General features: G+C 36.2%; 1 protein-coding gene across 5 annotated transcripts in view; it reads right to left on the reverse strand.

Annotated features, from left to right (window-relative positions):
• Positions 1-16,706, reverse strand: part of GABRA3 (gamma-aminobutyric acid type A receptor alpha3 subunit) — a 227,863-nt gene that overhangs the window by 118,512 nt on the left and 92,645 nt on the right. For all 5 annotated transcript variants that reach the window (XM_021079999.1, XM_021079997.1, XM_021080000.1 and 2 more), the window contains one exon: positions 9,366-9,487. In XM_021079999.1, the coding sequence (XP_020935658.1) occupies positions 9,366-9,487 (122 nt within the window). The remainder of the gene's footprint in view (positions 1-9,365; positions 9,488-16,706) is intronic.

The following is a 16,706-nucleotide window of genomic DNA, read 5'->3' on the forward strand; positions in this document are numbered from 1 at the left end:
GAGAGTTTGGGATTGGCATATGCACACTGTGGTATATGGAATGACTGGCCAACAGGGACCTGCTGTATAGCCTAAAGAATTCTACCCAATATTCTGTGATAGTCCATGTGGGAAAAGAATCAGAAAAAGAATGGATATGTGTATATATATAACCAAATTATCTTATTGTATTGCAAAATTTATCAACATTGTAAATAAACTGTACTTCAATAAAACCGTTAAAAATTTAAAAAAAAAGATGTGGTACATATATACAATGGAATATTACTCAGCCATTATACAGAATGAAATAATGCTTTTGCAGCAATATGGATAGACCTAGACATTATCATACTAAGTAAATTAAGTCTGACAGAGAAAGACAAACATATCATTCATCTGTGGAATCTAAAAATGATACAAACAAAACAGGAAATTTTTTTAAATGATGTAAACTATCAAAATGTGCCATACACACACACACACACAGACACACACATATATATACATACATATGTATATATATAGCTATACCCATGGCATATGGAAGTTGTCACGACATAGATTTAATCCAGGCCACAGCTATGACCTATGATGCAGCTGCAGCAGCACTGGATCCTTTAATACACTGCACCAGGCCAGGGATCAAAACTGCATCTCTACAGTGACCCAAGCCACTGCAGTGGGATTCTTAACCAACTGTGCCACAGCAGGAGCTCACAAAATGTTATATCTTTACCTAAAATATTTGTTGACATAGCTGACATTCAGTTAGCATGCACTGGCTGAGTCATATAATTGTTTATTTTAACTTTGAGAGTCCTTCCCGATATGATGGGTATTTGTTCTGATTGGTCAGTGTCAAAATCATACCAGTTATGTATTATTGGATGCAGTTTGCTAGTATTTTGTTGAGGATTTTTGCGTCGATGTTCATCAGTGAAATTGGCCTGTACTTTTCTTTTTTTTGGTGGAATCTTTGTCTGGTTTTGGTATGAGGGTGATGACGGCCTTAAAGAATGAGTCTGGGAGTATCCCTTCCTCTGGAATTTTTTGAAATAGTTTCAGAAGGATAGGTGTTTGCTATTCTCTAAATGTTTGATAGAATTCGCCTGTGAAGCCATCTGGTCCTGGACTTTTGTTTGTTGGAAGTTTTTTAATCACAGTTTCAATTTCAGTACTTGTGATGGGTCCATTCATCTTTTCTATTTCATCTTGGTTTGGTCTTGGAAGATTGTACTTTTCTAAGAATTTGTCCATTTCTTCTAGGTTTTCCATTTTATTGGCATGTAGTTGCATATAGTAGTCTCTCATGATCCTTTGTATTTCTGTGATGTCCGTTGTGACTTCTCCTTTTTCATTTCTAATTTTATTTTTTAACTCAACGAATTTTATTACATTTATAGTTGTACAATGATCATCACAACCCAATTTTATAGCATTTCCATCCCAAACCCCCAGTCCATTCCCCACACCCCCAACCTGTCTCCTTTGGAAAGCATAAATTTTTCAAAGTCTATAAGTCAGTTTCTGTGCTGCAAAGAAGTTCATTGTGTTCTCCTGTTAGATAGCATTTGCAAGTGATAGCATTTGATGGTGGTGTCTCACTTCATTTAGCATGACTTCATTTAGCGTGACTAACTTCATTTAGCATGATAATTTCTAGGTCCACCCATGTTGCTACAAATGCCATTATTTCTTTTCTTTTAATGGCTGAGTAATATTTCATTGTGTATATGTACCACATCTTCTTTATCCAATCCTCTGTAGATGGGCATTTAGGTTGTTTCCATGTCTTGTCTATCGTATAGAGTGCTGCAATGAACATTGGAGTACATGTATCTTTTCAAGTCATGGTTTTCTCTGGATAGATGCCCAGGAGTCGGATTACTGCATCAAATGGTAGAACATTTTTTAAATTCCTCAAGTTAACCTACAGACTCAAGGCAAGGACAATTCCAGATTTTATTAGAAAATGATAATCTATTGTAAAAGTTATATAAATGCAAAGGGCCAAGAATAGTAAAGACAATCTTTAAGAAGAACAAAACTGGAGGACTGATACTAGCAGATATCAAACTTATCATTAAAATAATTAAGATACAAGTTACATTCATCATGAGAAGGAAGGTTGGGTCAAACTTTTGAAAATCAATCAATGTAAATCACCATATTAAGAAACTACAAAAGAAAAGCCGTATAATCAACTCAATAGACATAGCAAGAGCATTTGAAAAACTGCAACATCCATTCTTGTTAAAATCTTTCAACAAACTAGAGTAGAAGAGAACTTTCTGAACTTGATAAAATGCATCTAGGAGAAATTTACACCTAACATCATACTTTATGGTGAAAGACTGGAAGCTTTCTTCCTAAGATCAAAAAAAGACAATGTTGTCTGCTTTAATACTTTCTGTTCAACATTATAGGTGAGATCCAGTTAGTGCACTAAGGCTAGAAAAAAAAAGGCATCCATATTGCATAGGAAGAATTAAAACTTTTTTCTCATATGATATAATCATCTAGGTATATAATCTGATGAAATCTAAAAAAAGGTTACTAGAAATTCTATTTCTGGCATGAAGGCATGACAAGCTCTGCATACCTGCTCCTCAGTGAAACTTGTGAAATTTACTTTAAAAATAACCATTTAAATTTTCTGGAAATAGTCCTAAGTGCATACAAAAAAAAAGAAAAATAAAATTTATTCCTGAAAATCTACTAAAACTCAGTAATGAAATCAAGAATCCAGAATATTTAAAAGAAGGACCGTTCCTACACCCCTTTCCAGCTCAGTCTGAAGGAAATTCTAGTCCAGACTGTTGCAACCAAGAAAGCACACAGGACTCTGTCTTCACTCAGCTCCCATTTGGAAGGCTGTCTTCTTTGGAAAGGCAAGATGCCAACAACTTTCATCATGGAGCAAACTACTTATTGATGTAGCTAAATCCTGCGCCAGTTTGGCTGAGACGTAGGAAATCTCTTCATCCTCCTAGCCCTCACTCATGGAATCTAGACTCTAACTTGGGCATGGCTCTGCTGAGAGTACTATGGCATCAGATGTCACTAATCTGGCTCATAGAAAAGTGGTCCCTGCTGGAGGAGACCCCGTCACCAAGCATTAAGCAATGAAAGTGGGGGTTCCTTTATAGAAAAGTGTGCCATTGTTCTCACCCCCAGAACCAGAGCCAGGACTCAGAGATTTTGCCTTATTGATTCTTGCTCTTGCATTTATTATTTCTATCATTACTGTTAGCTATTTCTTTCTGGTTTCTTAAGGTGAAGGCTTGAGGCCTTCCTTTGAGGTTAATCTTTTCTAATGTAGCTATCTAGTATCATAAATTTTCCTTAATTTAGAACCTTTAATCATTTTTTAAAATTTTGTTCAATGTAAAAAGTTTAAAATTTTCCTTTTAAATTCTTCTTTGACTTATTATTTATTTAGAAGTATATTATTTAGTTCCCAAGTACTTGGAGATTTTCTAGATATATCTGTTTTTGATTTCTAATTTCACTCCTTTTGGAATAAGGGAATTCACTTTATATCTTGTGAATTCTTTTAATTTTTTTTACAACACAGAATATGGCCTATCTTGTTAAATGTTGTCGGCACACTCGGAAAGAACGTACATATTGCAGCTGTTTGTCGGAGTATTCTATAAATGCCAATTAAGTCAAGTTGGTTAGCAGTGTGGTTCCCCTTTCTGTTACCTTTTATTTTCTGTCTACTCGTTATATTGCTTATTGAGAGAGGAGTGTTAAAATCTCTAACTACAATTATAGATCACCTCTTTCTCCTTTCAGTTTCTTGTCTTTGCTTCATGTCTATGATCAGGTGCATAAATATTTAGTATTGTTATGTACTCTGGATAAATTGACCCCTTCATTATAAAATGGCCCTCTTTATTTCCAATAATATTTTTGCTCGTATATTTATTTTGTTCTAGTGTTGAAATAGCTACCCCAATCTTCGTTTGATTAGTGTTAGCTTGGTACATCTTCTTTTATCTATTTGCTTTTAACATATTTATAGCTTTATTTTTATTTTTATTTTTTGCCATTTCTTGGGCCGCTCTCACGGCATATGGAGGTTCCCAGGCTAGGGGTCTAATCAAAGCTGTAGCCACCGGCCTACGCCCGAGCCACAGCAACACGGGATCCAAGCTGCGTCTTCGACCTACACCACAGCTCACGGCAACGCCGGATCCTTAACCCACTGAGCAAGGGCAGGGATCGAACCCGCAACCTCATGGTTCCTAGTCGGATTCATTAACCACTGCACCACGACGGGAACTCCAATGGCTTTATTTTTAAAGAGGTTTTCTCTCAGGGAGTAATTTGGGTCTTTTTATCCAAATTGACCACCTCAGCCTTTTAAAATAGATGTTTAGATTGTTTAGATTTAATGTGATGATTAATATGGTTGCTATTGGTTTTCCACACGTTTCATTTATTGTTATTTTTTCTTTTTCTGCCTTAATATTTGTTATTATCTATTTTTATAAACTTTCTGGCTTTATTAGCTATAATTTTTAAAGTTCTACAGTGCACATCCTTAATTTATTACAATCTACCTACAAGTAATATTATATTACATCATATGCAGTGTATTTCATCTTTTGGCCTTTGTGCTATTGTCATACATTTTCCTCATATGCATATTCAAGGCTTGTAATACAATTCAATGTTATTATTTTCAGTTTAAGTAGTTATTTATCATTTAAAGAGATTTAGAAAAGGGAAACTATTTCATATTTACCCATATATTTTCCATTTTGTCACTCTTTCTTCCTTTTTATAGATCCATATTTCTATCTAGCATATTTTCCTTTTGCTTAACACATTTCCCTTAAAATTTTTTTGAATTACAGATCGCTGGTGATAAATTTTTTAGCTTCTCTGTGTCTAAAAATGTGTTTATCTATGTCTTTAAAATATATTATCTCTGGTACAAAATTCTAGATTGATTTTTTTTTTAGTACTTTAAAGCTGCTGTTAACTACCTTCTTGCTTGCTTGTTTCTGACAAGAAGGCTGTTGTCTTTCTATAATTCCCCTATGTATATAAATATTCTGTTTTACTCTGTTTTACAAGTTTCATCTTGTCAAGTATTAGGTATTTTTTTTGTATTGCTACAAATACTCTTAAACTTTGTTCTGAGATAATGTTATTTGAAAATACTTTGATAATTTTGAAACTTGCTTTTAAGCTTTGTTAGGTGGGACTAGAGCAGCCTTTGTAGGGGATGACTTTGCCACACCACTGAAGGCATATCCTTCTGAATACTCTACCCCAGGCCTGTATATTACAAGTCTTTGCCTCCTTTGTCAAAGATTAATTGAACATAGGAATCTGGGTTTATTTCTGGATTCTCTATTCTGTTCCATTGGTCCATATATAAGTTTTTGTACCAGTACCACATTGTCTTGATTTCTGTAGCTTTGTAATATTATCTGAAGTCTGGGAGAGTTATGCTTCCTGCTTGGTTTTCACTCCTCAGGATTGCTTTGGCAATTCTGGGTCTTTTGTGGTCCCGTACAGATTTTTGGATTGTTTGTTCTAGTTCACTGAAAAATGTCATGGGTAATTTGATAGGGATTGAATTAAATATGTAGATTGCTTTGGGTAGGATGGCCATTTTGTCAATATTAATTCTTCCAATCCAGGAGCCAGACACCTATGGTCAATTAATCTTTGACAAAGGAGGCAAGAATATAAAATGGGAAAAAGACTGTCTCTTCAGCAAGTGGTGCTGGGAAAATTGGACAGCTGCATGTAAATCAATGAAACTAGAACACACCCTCATACCATGCAACAAAATAATCTCACAATGGCTTAAAGGCTTACACATAAGACAAGACACTATAAAACTCCTAGAAGAGAACATAGGCAAAATATTCTCTGATGTCAACCACACAAATGTTTTCTTAGGTCAGTCTCCCAAGGCAACAAAAATAAAAGCAAAAATATACCAATGGGGCCTTATCAAACTTACAAGCTTTTGCACAGCAAAGGAAATCATAAAAAAGAAAACCTATGGAATGGGAGAAAATAGTTTCAAACAGTGCAAGTGACAAGGGCTTAACCTTTAAAATATAAAAACACCTTATACAACTCAACAGAAAAAAAACCAACAACCCAGTTGAAAAATGGTCAGAAGACCTGAGTAGGCATTTTTCCAAAGAAGATATACTGATGGCCAACAGGCACATGAAAAAATGATCAACATCACTAATTATTAGACAAATGCAAATCAAAACTACAAAGAGGTACTACCTCACACCAGTCAGAATGGCTATCATTAACAAGTTGGCAAATAACAAATGCTGGAGAGGGTGTGGAGAAAAGGGTACCCTCCTTCACTGCTGGTGGGAAGGTAAATTGTACAACCATTATGGAAAACAGTATGGAGGTTCCTCAGAAAACTAAATATAGAATTACCATATGACCCAGCAATCCCACTCTTTGGCATATATCCAGACAAAACTGTCCTTGAAAAAGATACATGCACCTCTATGTTCATCACAGCACTATTCACAACAGCCAAGACATGGAAACAATCTAAATGCCCATTGACAGATGAATGGATTAGGAAGATGTGATACCTATACACAATGGAATACTGCTCAGCCACAAAAAAGAAAAAGCTAATGCCATTTGCAGCAATATGGATGGAACTAAAGACTTCATACTAAGGGAAGTCAGAAAGAGAAAGCCAAATACCATATGATATCACTTATGTCTGGAATCTAATATATGGCACAAATGAACCTATCTATAGAAAATAAACTCATGGACTTGGAGAATAGACTTGTGTTTGCCAAGGGGAAGGGGGAGGGAGTGGGATGGACTGGGAATTTGGGGTTAGTAGATGCAAACTATTGCACTTAGAGTGGATAAGCAATGAGATCCTGCTGTCTAGAAAAGGAACTAGATCTAGTCACCTGTAATGAAACATGAGGGAGGATAATGTGATTTGAAAAAGAATGTGTGCACAGCAGACTGTGTTACTTTTCTGTACAGCATAAACTGACAGTACATTTTGAATCAACTATAATAGAGAAAATAAAATCTTAAATTTAAAAAAAAACAAGTTTTTCCACTCTGGTTAGGGAAAACACAAATTATTTCCAACCCTGTTATTTTATCTGCTGTAGTCTGGTGGTCCTTTTTTCAACCTTGGGCTGTTTCCTTATATGCATGATCTGATGATCTGAGCAGAACTTACCTGAAAACTATAAGGAAAGCCTATGAAGATTTCTGGATCACTCTCTCTCTCTCAACTGTCTCTTTTCCATGCAACTCTCACTTCTCTGCCCACAAATTTTAGCCACTTTGGCTACCCCAAATTCAAAAGTCTTTCTCATCAACTGAGGGAGTCCACCAGGCACTATATGGATTCTTCCTACACAGCAGCCCAAAATTTACCCAGGCAGTAAGCTGGTACAATCGAAGAGCTCATCTTGTTTGCCTCCCTTCTTTCAAGGATCACTGTCCTGTGCTGCCTTTGTTTAATTTCAGAAAACTACTCTATACTATGTTTGTTCACTTCTTATTTGTTTTTTAAGATAAATCTGGTTCCTGTTACTTCATGTTAGCCAGAGCAAAAGGCTTCATGCATGTTTTTTCATGGATACTCAAACTCTGCATATCTACAACTAATTAATTTTTACTCCCTTCTCCTTTTCCTTCTTTGTTACCACCACAACTCCAAAAGAAACAGAAAAAAACAAAATAGAACTATTCTTCTTCCAATGGTCTCTATTTTAGAAAATAGTGCCACTCAGTCATCTATGCCAGGAACCTTAAAGGTTATCTTTTTCTCCTCCCTTTTCCTCTAATCCCATAATTTAATCAGTTACCAAATTCTCTACATTCTTACAGTCATCACCTTCATTCTGGACAGCTGATATTGATTTGTGACTGATCTTCTCTTCTTCCAATACTGCCCTCCTCCAATCCACTATTTATATCAAATCAAGAGCCATATAGCCTTCACATAAAAACAAACAATGCCAAAAAAAGACCATGCAAACATATCTTTAACTTTACTTAATAAGTGAGCTTATAGTGGTATAGGTATAATAATTCCAACACTATTTTATGTATATTATAGGATTAAGTAAATTAGTACATCAATGAAGGATACTGTGTTAGAGTAAAATTAGTGGTATCAGTATAGACTCACTACACATGCACATACACATGCATATATATATATATATAATGTTCTATTTTCTCAATTCTGTCCACTGGAAGGTTCTAGAAGCAGCGACACACAGTAGCAATGAAAACATCTAGCACATAGAAGTTGGATTTTAAATATAATTTCCCACAAAAAAAATCAATTTCTTCTTGGAAAACAATGTTTCATTCCAAGGCTTAATAAGAGAGTAGGAGTTCCCGTCGTGGCGCAGTGGTTAACAAATCCAACTAGGAACCATGAGGTTGCGGGTTCAGTCCCTGGCCTTGCTCCGTGGGTTAAGGATCCAGCGTTGCCGTGAGCTGTGGTGTAGGTTGCAGACGCGGCTCGGATCCCACGTTGCTGTGGCTCTGGCGTAGGCTGGCAGCTACGGCTCTGATTCGACCCCTAGCCTGGGAACCCCCATATGCCGCGGGAGCGGCCCTAGAAATGGCAAAAAGACCAAAAAAAAAAAAAAAAAGAGAGAGAGTACAAGTGAAGTTTTGAATATGCTGTTATGCCATAAAGTAAAAAAGTGCTCAAAAAATAACACGAAAGGCCAGCTTGAATAGGCTTCCACTTAGCAAATATGGGAAATTATAAGCAAAAAAATCATAATAAAATAAATAGTAATAAATAATAATATTAATGGGTTATGATTCATTGAATAAAATGAGAATCCATCTATTTATGCTGATGGTTACCTAATTAAAGAGAAGGAAAGGATTTTTTTTTTTATAATAGGAGGTCCTATAATAAACATAGATGATTGACAAAAGTTAAATAGGGACTACAGATTAGAAAATGGCATAATGTCAGGTCATATTTTCTGAATTTATAATTTCATAGTAATTTGATAAAACAATTTCTTTGTTTTAAGAAAAATGCACACTGAAGTATTTAGGGATAAAGGGTGGGATACACCTGCCATCCAGGAAGGGATCAGCATTTTATTACCAGAAATGGATTTGGCCAAATGTTGTGGTATAACACCCTACATGCATTTACCTAAGTGATATTCAGAAACCCCCAAAACTAGACCAGAGAGATTGACCACTGAAATGAAGGATTAAAACTAATTTTCAGTGTTTAGAGGGAAGAAACTAAGCTTTGCACTAACTTCATTGGTTAAGAGACTACTGAAGGCACCTTAAGAATTGTTTTAGATGACCATAGCCAAGAAGATCTTAAAATAGTAACTGACCTCCAAGCCCAGGTCGAAGTCGGTTGTCATAGCCATCCAGAAGACGATCCAAGATTCTGGTGAAGATAGTGATGTTGTCAGTGCTGTCATCAGGAATATCTGGAGCATGCTTTGGAGAGAGTCTGAGGTGGTGGAGGAAAAAGAGACACAAAATATTAGTTCTTAATAGCAAATAATTACATGTCTAAACACTTGAATTCAAGAAAATTTCAGTCAGTAGCCTGGGCCAAATAAATAGCTTTGTATCTTAACCAAACCAACAAGCACTTCCTATTTGTCACAATGATTACCTAAGTAGGAAGCAGACAGTGGTCACTTTGAGTCCTTACTTCAGCACTGTTATGAAAAGGACCTCAAAATAAAACAGGAAAATTCTGTTCTTAAGAACTTACCCTTCTTCTAGCCTAGAGAAACATTGGTTTACAGAGCAACAGAGTCAGAAAGACCCTTGAATTGCATGTAACCTACTTACCTCTTGCCCTGTGGAGATAGGGCAACAAAGGAATAGGAATCCATTAAATGTTAAAGCTACTAGAACTCTTAAGATATTTCATAATCTCTCTCATTTCATACATGGGGAAATAAGCTGAGAGAGGACACCAAATTTGCCCATAGTCATATTGCTAGTGAGGGTCAGAGATAGGACTATAATCCAATTTTTCTGATTTTCTAGAGACCCTCAGCTACTTCTTGCTTATACAATGTGGATGCCTTCTGCAAAACTTTCCAAGCATTAGGCACTTTATTGATCACCTAATCAGGTCCGGGCTGTGACTAATGCTTTCACTTTGCAAGAAAGAGCTTGATAGGACGAGGAATAAAGAAAATCCCTGGGTAGTTTAGGGGAAAGAGGAATATAGTGAAGGAAATGGCTGTTGACAAGGGTTAAGGAGCATGTTCTAGGAATTCCCTTGTGGCACAGCAGATTAAGGAGCTGCTGTTGTCACTGCAACAGCTTGGGTCGCTGCTTTGGCCCAAGTCAGATCCCTGGCCTGGTAACTTTCACATACCACAGGTATGGAAAAAAAAAGTGTAGAATCAAGTAATAAACCAGAAGTCAAGAATCCTACATCTTAGTACCAGATGTATTTGTGATTCAGAGTACACTATTGAACAAGTTACAATATACTGCGTCTCTGTATGTCTCAATTTTACCCATTCTTACTTTGGACTGAGAAGGTTGCCATTAATAAATATATAATAACTATCCCTACCATCCAGTTAAATCATGGAAATTAAAGACATAGGATAACAGTTGAGAAAGATCTTCAGAGGCAATCAATATGTCTTCCCACCAATATTTCTCCCTAGTGGTAAGAAAGATCTACAGAATAGTAGGAACATCTGAATTGAAAGTTATCGCTTTCAACTGCCACTCCCTACCTGATAAACTTTGCAAAAGTAATTTTGAACCCCAATTTCCTTAATTCATAAGCCTAATTCAATTCACATAATCATTCAGTGCATCAGCAAAATGCACACAGGAAAAAACAGAGCAGAAAAAAGATAAAACAAGGTGAATATTCTTTCCCCTGCTTATAGGTTTGCTAAGAAAATCAAATGATAAAATAGATACACATGGAAGGAAAAAGAGAAAAATGCTTAAAGAGTTTGGAGACATGCACTTGAATTTATTAGTTGAGGGACCTTAAACAAGTCATGTAACACCTCTAGTAATAGCTTTCTTGTCTTTAAAATTAAAATAACTTCACAGATAAGTTGTATTGATATTAAATAATTTATTAAAACTTCCACACATGGGAGTTCCCTTGTGGTACTGTGGCCTAAGGATCCATTGCTGTCACTGCAGCAGCTCAAGTCATTGCTGCGACACATATTCAGTCTCTGGCCAGGGGACTTCCATATTCTGTGGATGTGGCCCAAGGGAAAAAATATAACCACTTCTATACTTAATGCTTACTATCTAGAAGCATTCAAAGTTTGTTTCCTCTTCTTTAATATAGTAGCTTGTACACTAAATGCATTATTCAAATGTAAATAATCACAACAAAATATTGTCACCCCCATTAGCCAAAGTCATAAAGAAAGCTTTGACCAAGAGGCGCTGGAACCCAGTGAAGAGTAGAGATGATTGGCTAGTTTAGTGAAGAGTACCAGAAATGATACATATATTCCATTTGGGAGCAGGGATAAAGAAGGAAACTATAGTGCAGGGCTAACAAACAGACATTGATATGCTGAAGCGATAAATACAGACACCCTGTCAGGTCTTGACTCACATTTGGCTCAGTCACCAATATTCTGAATCTACCTTACAAGGGCTGTGGAGAGAGAGGCTGTGGGAGCTCGACTGATTTTGTGAAAACCTCTTTCTCATTTTCCTTTAACTCTCGCTGTGGGGAATCTTGACCCTGGTTAGCCTAATTTGATTTCTGGGAAGTAGGTCTATGAATTGAATGAAAAGCCATTTCTTGGATTACTGGGAAGAGGTAAAAAGGAGAATCCTCACAGAGTCACAGATGAGCTTTAAAATGCTTGTGGAATCTAATACAAAATAATATAAAATAACATCTATAAAACAGAAACAAACTCACAGATTTTGCAATCAAAGGGAAGAGGGAACAACTGGGAGAATGGTATTAACACAAACACACTACTTTATATGGAATAGATAGTTAACTAACAAGGACTTACTGTACAGCACAAGGAGGTCTACTCAGTATTCTGTAATAACTTACATGGGAAAAGAATAGACACATACATATGTATAACTTATTCACTTTGCCTTAAACCTGAAGCTAATGCAACATTATAAATCAACAATATTTCAATAATTTTTAAAAAAGGATTCAGAGATTATCTACTCCAGGTAGATTTATACATGGGAATTCTAAAGCCCCTGAACATAACTGAGTGTTGATGGAAAAGCTAAACTTTGAATCAGAGATCCTGAATATAAGGCCAATACACTCTTCTGCCGTTTTTACTGAAACAAGAACTTATATTACAATGCATGTCCATCCCTTGCAGACTCTGTGTTGATATGTTAGCAGCATCCTTCACTAATAACTTTTTAAAGTCAAAAATCAATGTTTAATATCATTCCAGAACTATTTTCGATAGATTTTTCTATGATTTTGTATTTGATTACTAATAAGATTTTCTTCTGATCTGCACTAAATTACTGTATGGGGAGCTGGAAGTTGATTTAATCTATAACCAAAGTCAGAACTCTCCCTTCTTAAATAACTGAATTTCATCAAGCTAAAGATTCTGTAGTTTGTGGCCATTCAAAATTGGGGGAACAACAAAGAATCATGTTATGTCAGGATTATGGAGGACCTGAGAGATCATATAATTATTTCCTTAATTACAAGAAAAATAAATAAAAGATATCCATATCAGAAAGGGAAGGACACCATTTCTGCTGGCAGAAAATATAATATTATATATAGAAAACCCTGAAGAGGAGTTTCTGTTGTAGAGCAGCAGAAACGAATCCAACTAGGAACCATGAGGTTGTGGGTTCAATCCCTAGCCTCGCTCAGTGGGTTAAGGATCCGGCGTTGCCATGAGCTGTGGTGTAGATTGCAGATGAAGCTCGGATCTGCTGTGGCTGTAGTAGCAACGGCTCTAAGTCGACCCCTAGCCTAAGAAGGTCCATATGCTGCAGGTGCGGCCTTAAAAAGACAAAAAACAAACAGAAAACCCTGAAGACTCCATTAAAATACTGTTAGAACAAATAAATGAGTTCAATAAAGTTTGAGGATACAAAATCAAGATACAGAAATTAGTTGCATTTCTATACACTAACAACAAATTATCTGAAAGAGAAATTAAGAAAGCAATCCCATTCACAATAGCTTTAAGAAAAATAAAATATTTAGGAATAAATTTAACCAAGGAGGCAAAAGACCTATATACTGTAAACCATGACGGAGATTGTAAATACATAAAATGGAATACTACTTAGCTATAAAAAGTACATTATACCATCTGCAGCAATGTAGATGCAAATAGAGACTCTCACACTAAGTCAAGTAAGTCAGAAAGACAAAGACAAATACCATATGATGTCATTTATATGTGGAATCTAAAATATAGCACAAATGAACTTATCTACAAAACAGAAACAGATGCACAGATATAGAGAAAAGACTTGTGGTTGCCAAGGAGTAAGGGGAGGGAGTGGGATGGATTGGGATTTGGGGGTTGATAGATGCAAAATATTACATTTAGAATGTATAAGCAATGAGGTCATACTGTACAGCACAGGGAACTATATCCAATCTCCGGGATAGACCATGATGCAAGATAATATATACATGATTTGGTCACTTTGCTGTATAGCAGAAATTGGCACATTATAAATTAACTATACTTTAATTTTAAAAATGTAATCACACAAAATCTAACATCCATTCATGATAAAAACTCTTACCAAAGTAGGTATAGTGAGAACATATCTTAACATAATAAAAGTCATTTATGACAAACCCACAGCCAATATAATATTCAACAGAGAAAAGCTAAAAGCCTTCCCACTAAAATCTGGAAAAAGACAAGGATGCCCACTCTTACCATTTTTGTTCAACATAGTATTGGAAGACCTAGCCCAAGGGGATTTTAGACCACAAAACCCCCTGAAGAGACAAAGCAATCCTGAGAAAGAATTGGAGGAGAAACAATGTTTGATTCCAAGCTACACTACAAATCTATAGTAATTGAAACAGTATGGTACTAGCATAAAAATAGGCACATAGATCAGTGAAATGGAATAGAGAGCATATACATAAAATCTCACAAATATAACAGACTAATTTTTGTCACTGGAGCCAAGAACACACAATGGGGAAAGGACAGTCTCTTTAATAAATGGTACTGGGAAAACAGGAAAAGAACGAAACTAAATCCCTACCTCACACCACTCAGAAAAATTAACTTTAAATGTATCAAAGATTTAAATGTAAGACCTGAAAACATAAAACCCTTGAAGAAAACATAGGAGGAAAGATCCTTGACATTGGTCTCAGCAATAATTTCTTGGATAAGTCACCAACAGCACAGGCAACAAAAATTAAAATAAACAATCTGGTCTAAATTAAACTAAAAAGCTTCTCCACAACAAAGGAAATAAGCAGTAAATAGAAAAGAAAAGCCACAGAGTGGGAGAAAATAGTCATAAACCATATATCTGTCTAAGGAGGCATATCCAAAATATATAAAGAACTCATACAACTCAATAGTAAAAAGGAAAATAATCTAATTTAAAATGGGCAAAGGGGAGTTCCCATCTTGGTGCAGTGGAAATGAATCCAACTAGGAACCATGAGGTTGCAGGTTTGATCCCTGGCCCCGCTCAGTGGGTTAAGGATCCGGTGTTGCCGTGAGCTGTGGTGTAGGTCGCAGATGCTAGGATCTGGCGTTGTTGTGGCTGTGGCGTAGGCTGGCAGCTGTAGCTCCAATTGGACCCCTAGACTGGCAACCGCCATTTGCCGTGGGTGCAACCCTAAAAAGACAAATAGACAAAATAAATAAAATAAAATAAAATAAAATAAAATGGACAAAGGACCTGCATAAGCTTTTTTCCAAAGAAGACATACAAATGGCCAACAGGTATGTGAAAAGATAGTCTTGCTAATCATCAGGGAAATGCAAATCAAAACCACAATGTGATATCAACTTACCTGTTAGGAAGGCTGTTCAACAAAAATACAAGAGATAACAAATTTTGGCAAGGATGTGAAGAAAAGGAACCTTTGTGCACTTATGGTGGGCATGTAAATTGGTACAGATATTATGGAGAACACTATTGTGGTTCCTCAAAAAATAAAAATTGTACTACCATATTACCCAGCACTCCCACTTCTGTGTATATATCTGGAGGAATTAAAATCAGTGTTGCAAAGGGATATCTGTACCCCATGTTCACTGCAGCATTATTCACAATAGCCACGATATGGAAGCAACTTAAGTTCCATCAATGGATTAAAGAGGATGTGAGATACACACACACACACAGACACACGCACACCAAAAGATTGTACATGTATAAGAAAGCAATCCCACCATTTGTGACAACATGGATGGACCTTGAAGACATTATCTAATTGAGATAAGTCAGAGAAGGACAAATATTATATGATATCACTTATATGTGGAATCTAAAAAAACTGAACTTGTGAAAACAGATAGTAGAATGGTAGTCACCCAGGGTTAGGGGGGTGAGGAATTGGAGAGAGGTTGTTTAAAAGTACAAACTTAGGAGTTCTCATCATGGCACAGCAGAAACAAATCCAACTAGGAACCATGAGGTTGCGGGTTCGATCTCTGGCCTCACTCAGTGGGTTAAGGATACGGCGTTGCCCTGAGCTGAGGTGTAGGTCACAGACATGGCTTAGATCCTGTGTTGCTGTGGCTGTGGCTGTGGCATAGACCGGCAGCTATAGCTCCAATTAGACCCCTAGCGTGGGAACGTCCATATGCCGTGGGTGCGCCCTAAAGAGCATAAATAAATAAATAAATAAATAAATAAAGTACAAACTGCAAACTAGTAGATAAATATGTTCTGAAATGTAATATACAACATAACAATTCTAGTCAATGATACTATTTTATAAACTTCAAAGTTACTAAGAGGATAAATTCTGTTTTCAACACAAAAAAGAAATGATTAAAATGCGACATAATAGAGGTGTTAGCTCACTCTACTGTAGTAATCATATTGCAATATATACATATATATATCAAATAATACATTTTACACCTTAAACTTACACAATTTTATGTCAGTTATATTTCAATATTTAAAAAGCAGTATTTTTCAAAATTTCTGTTTAGATCATTCATCCTGCACTGCTCACAAAACTTTCATAACTATTCATGGTTATCAAAAGGAAATTCCTTGGCTTCATATTCACGGCTCTCTGTGAATCTGCAATCTATTGCCAATATAGTTTTACACTTGCAAATTCCACTATTTCTCTTTCTGACCAGAAATCGAAGCCAAATCAGACTATTCACCCTATACTCCCCATGTTTTTATTTTTGAAGTCCAGTCATTCCCATAAGTGGAAAAGTCTAGCTAAAAATTCAGCACTAGAGATGGCCAAGAAACACATGAAAAGATGTTCAACGTCACTCATGATTAGAGAGATGCAAATCAAAACCACTCTGAGGGACCACCTTACACCAGCCAGAATGGCCATTATCCAAAAGTCTACAAACAGTAAGTGCTAGAGAGGGTGTGGAGAAAAAGGAACACTAGTACACTGTTGGTGGGATTGTAAATTGGTGCAACCACTGTGGAAAACAGAATGGAGAGTCCTCAGAAAAGTAAAAACAGAACTACCATTTGATCCAGCAACCCCACTCCTGGGC

This window comes from Sus scrofa, chromosome X, assembly GCF_000003025.6.
Source record: "Sus scrofa isolate TJ Tabasco breed Duroc chromosome X, Sscrofa11.1, whole genome shotgun sequence".
Taxonomy (NCBI): domain Eukaryota; kingdom Metazoa; phylum Chordata; class Mammalia; order Artiodactyla; family Suidae; genus Sus; species Sus scrofa.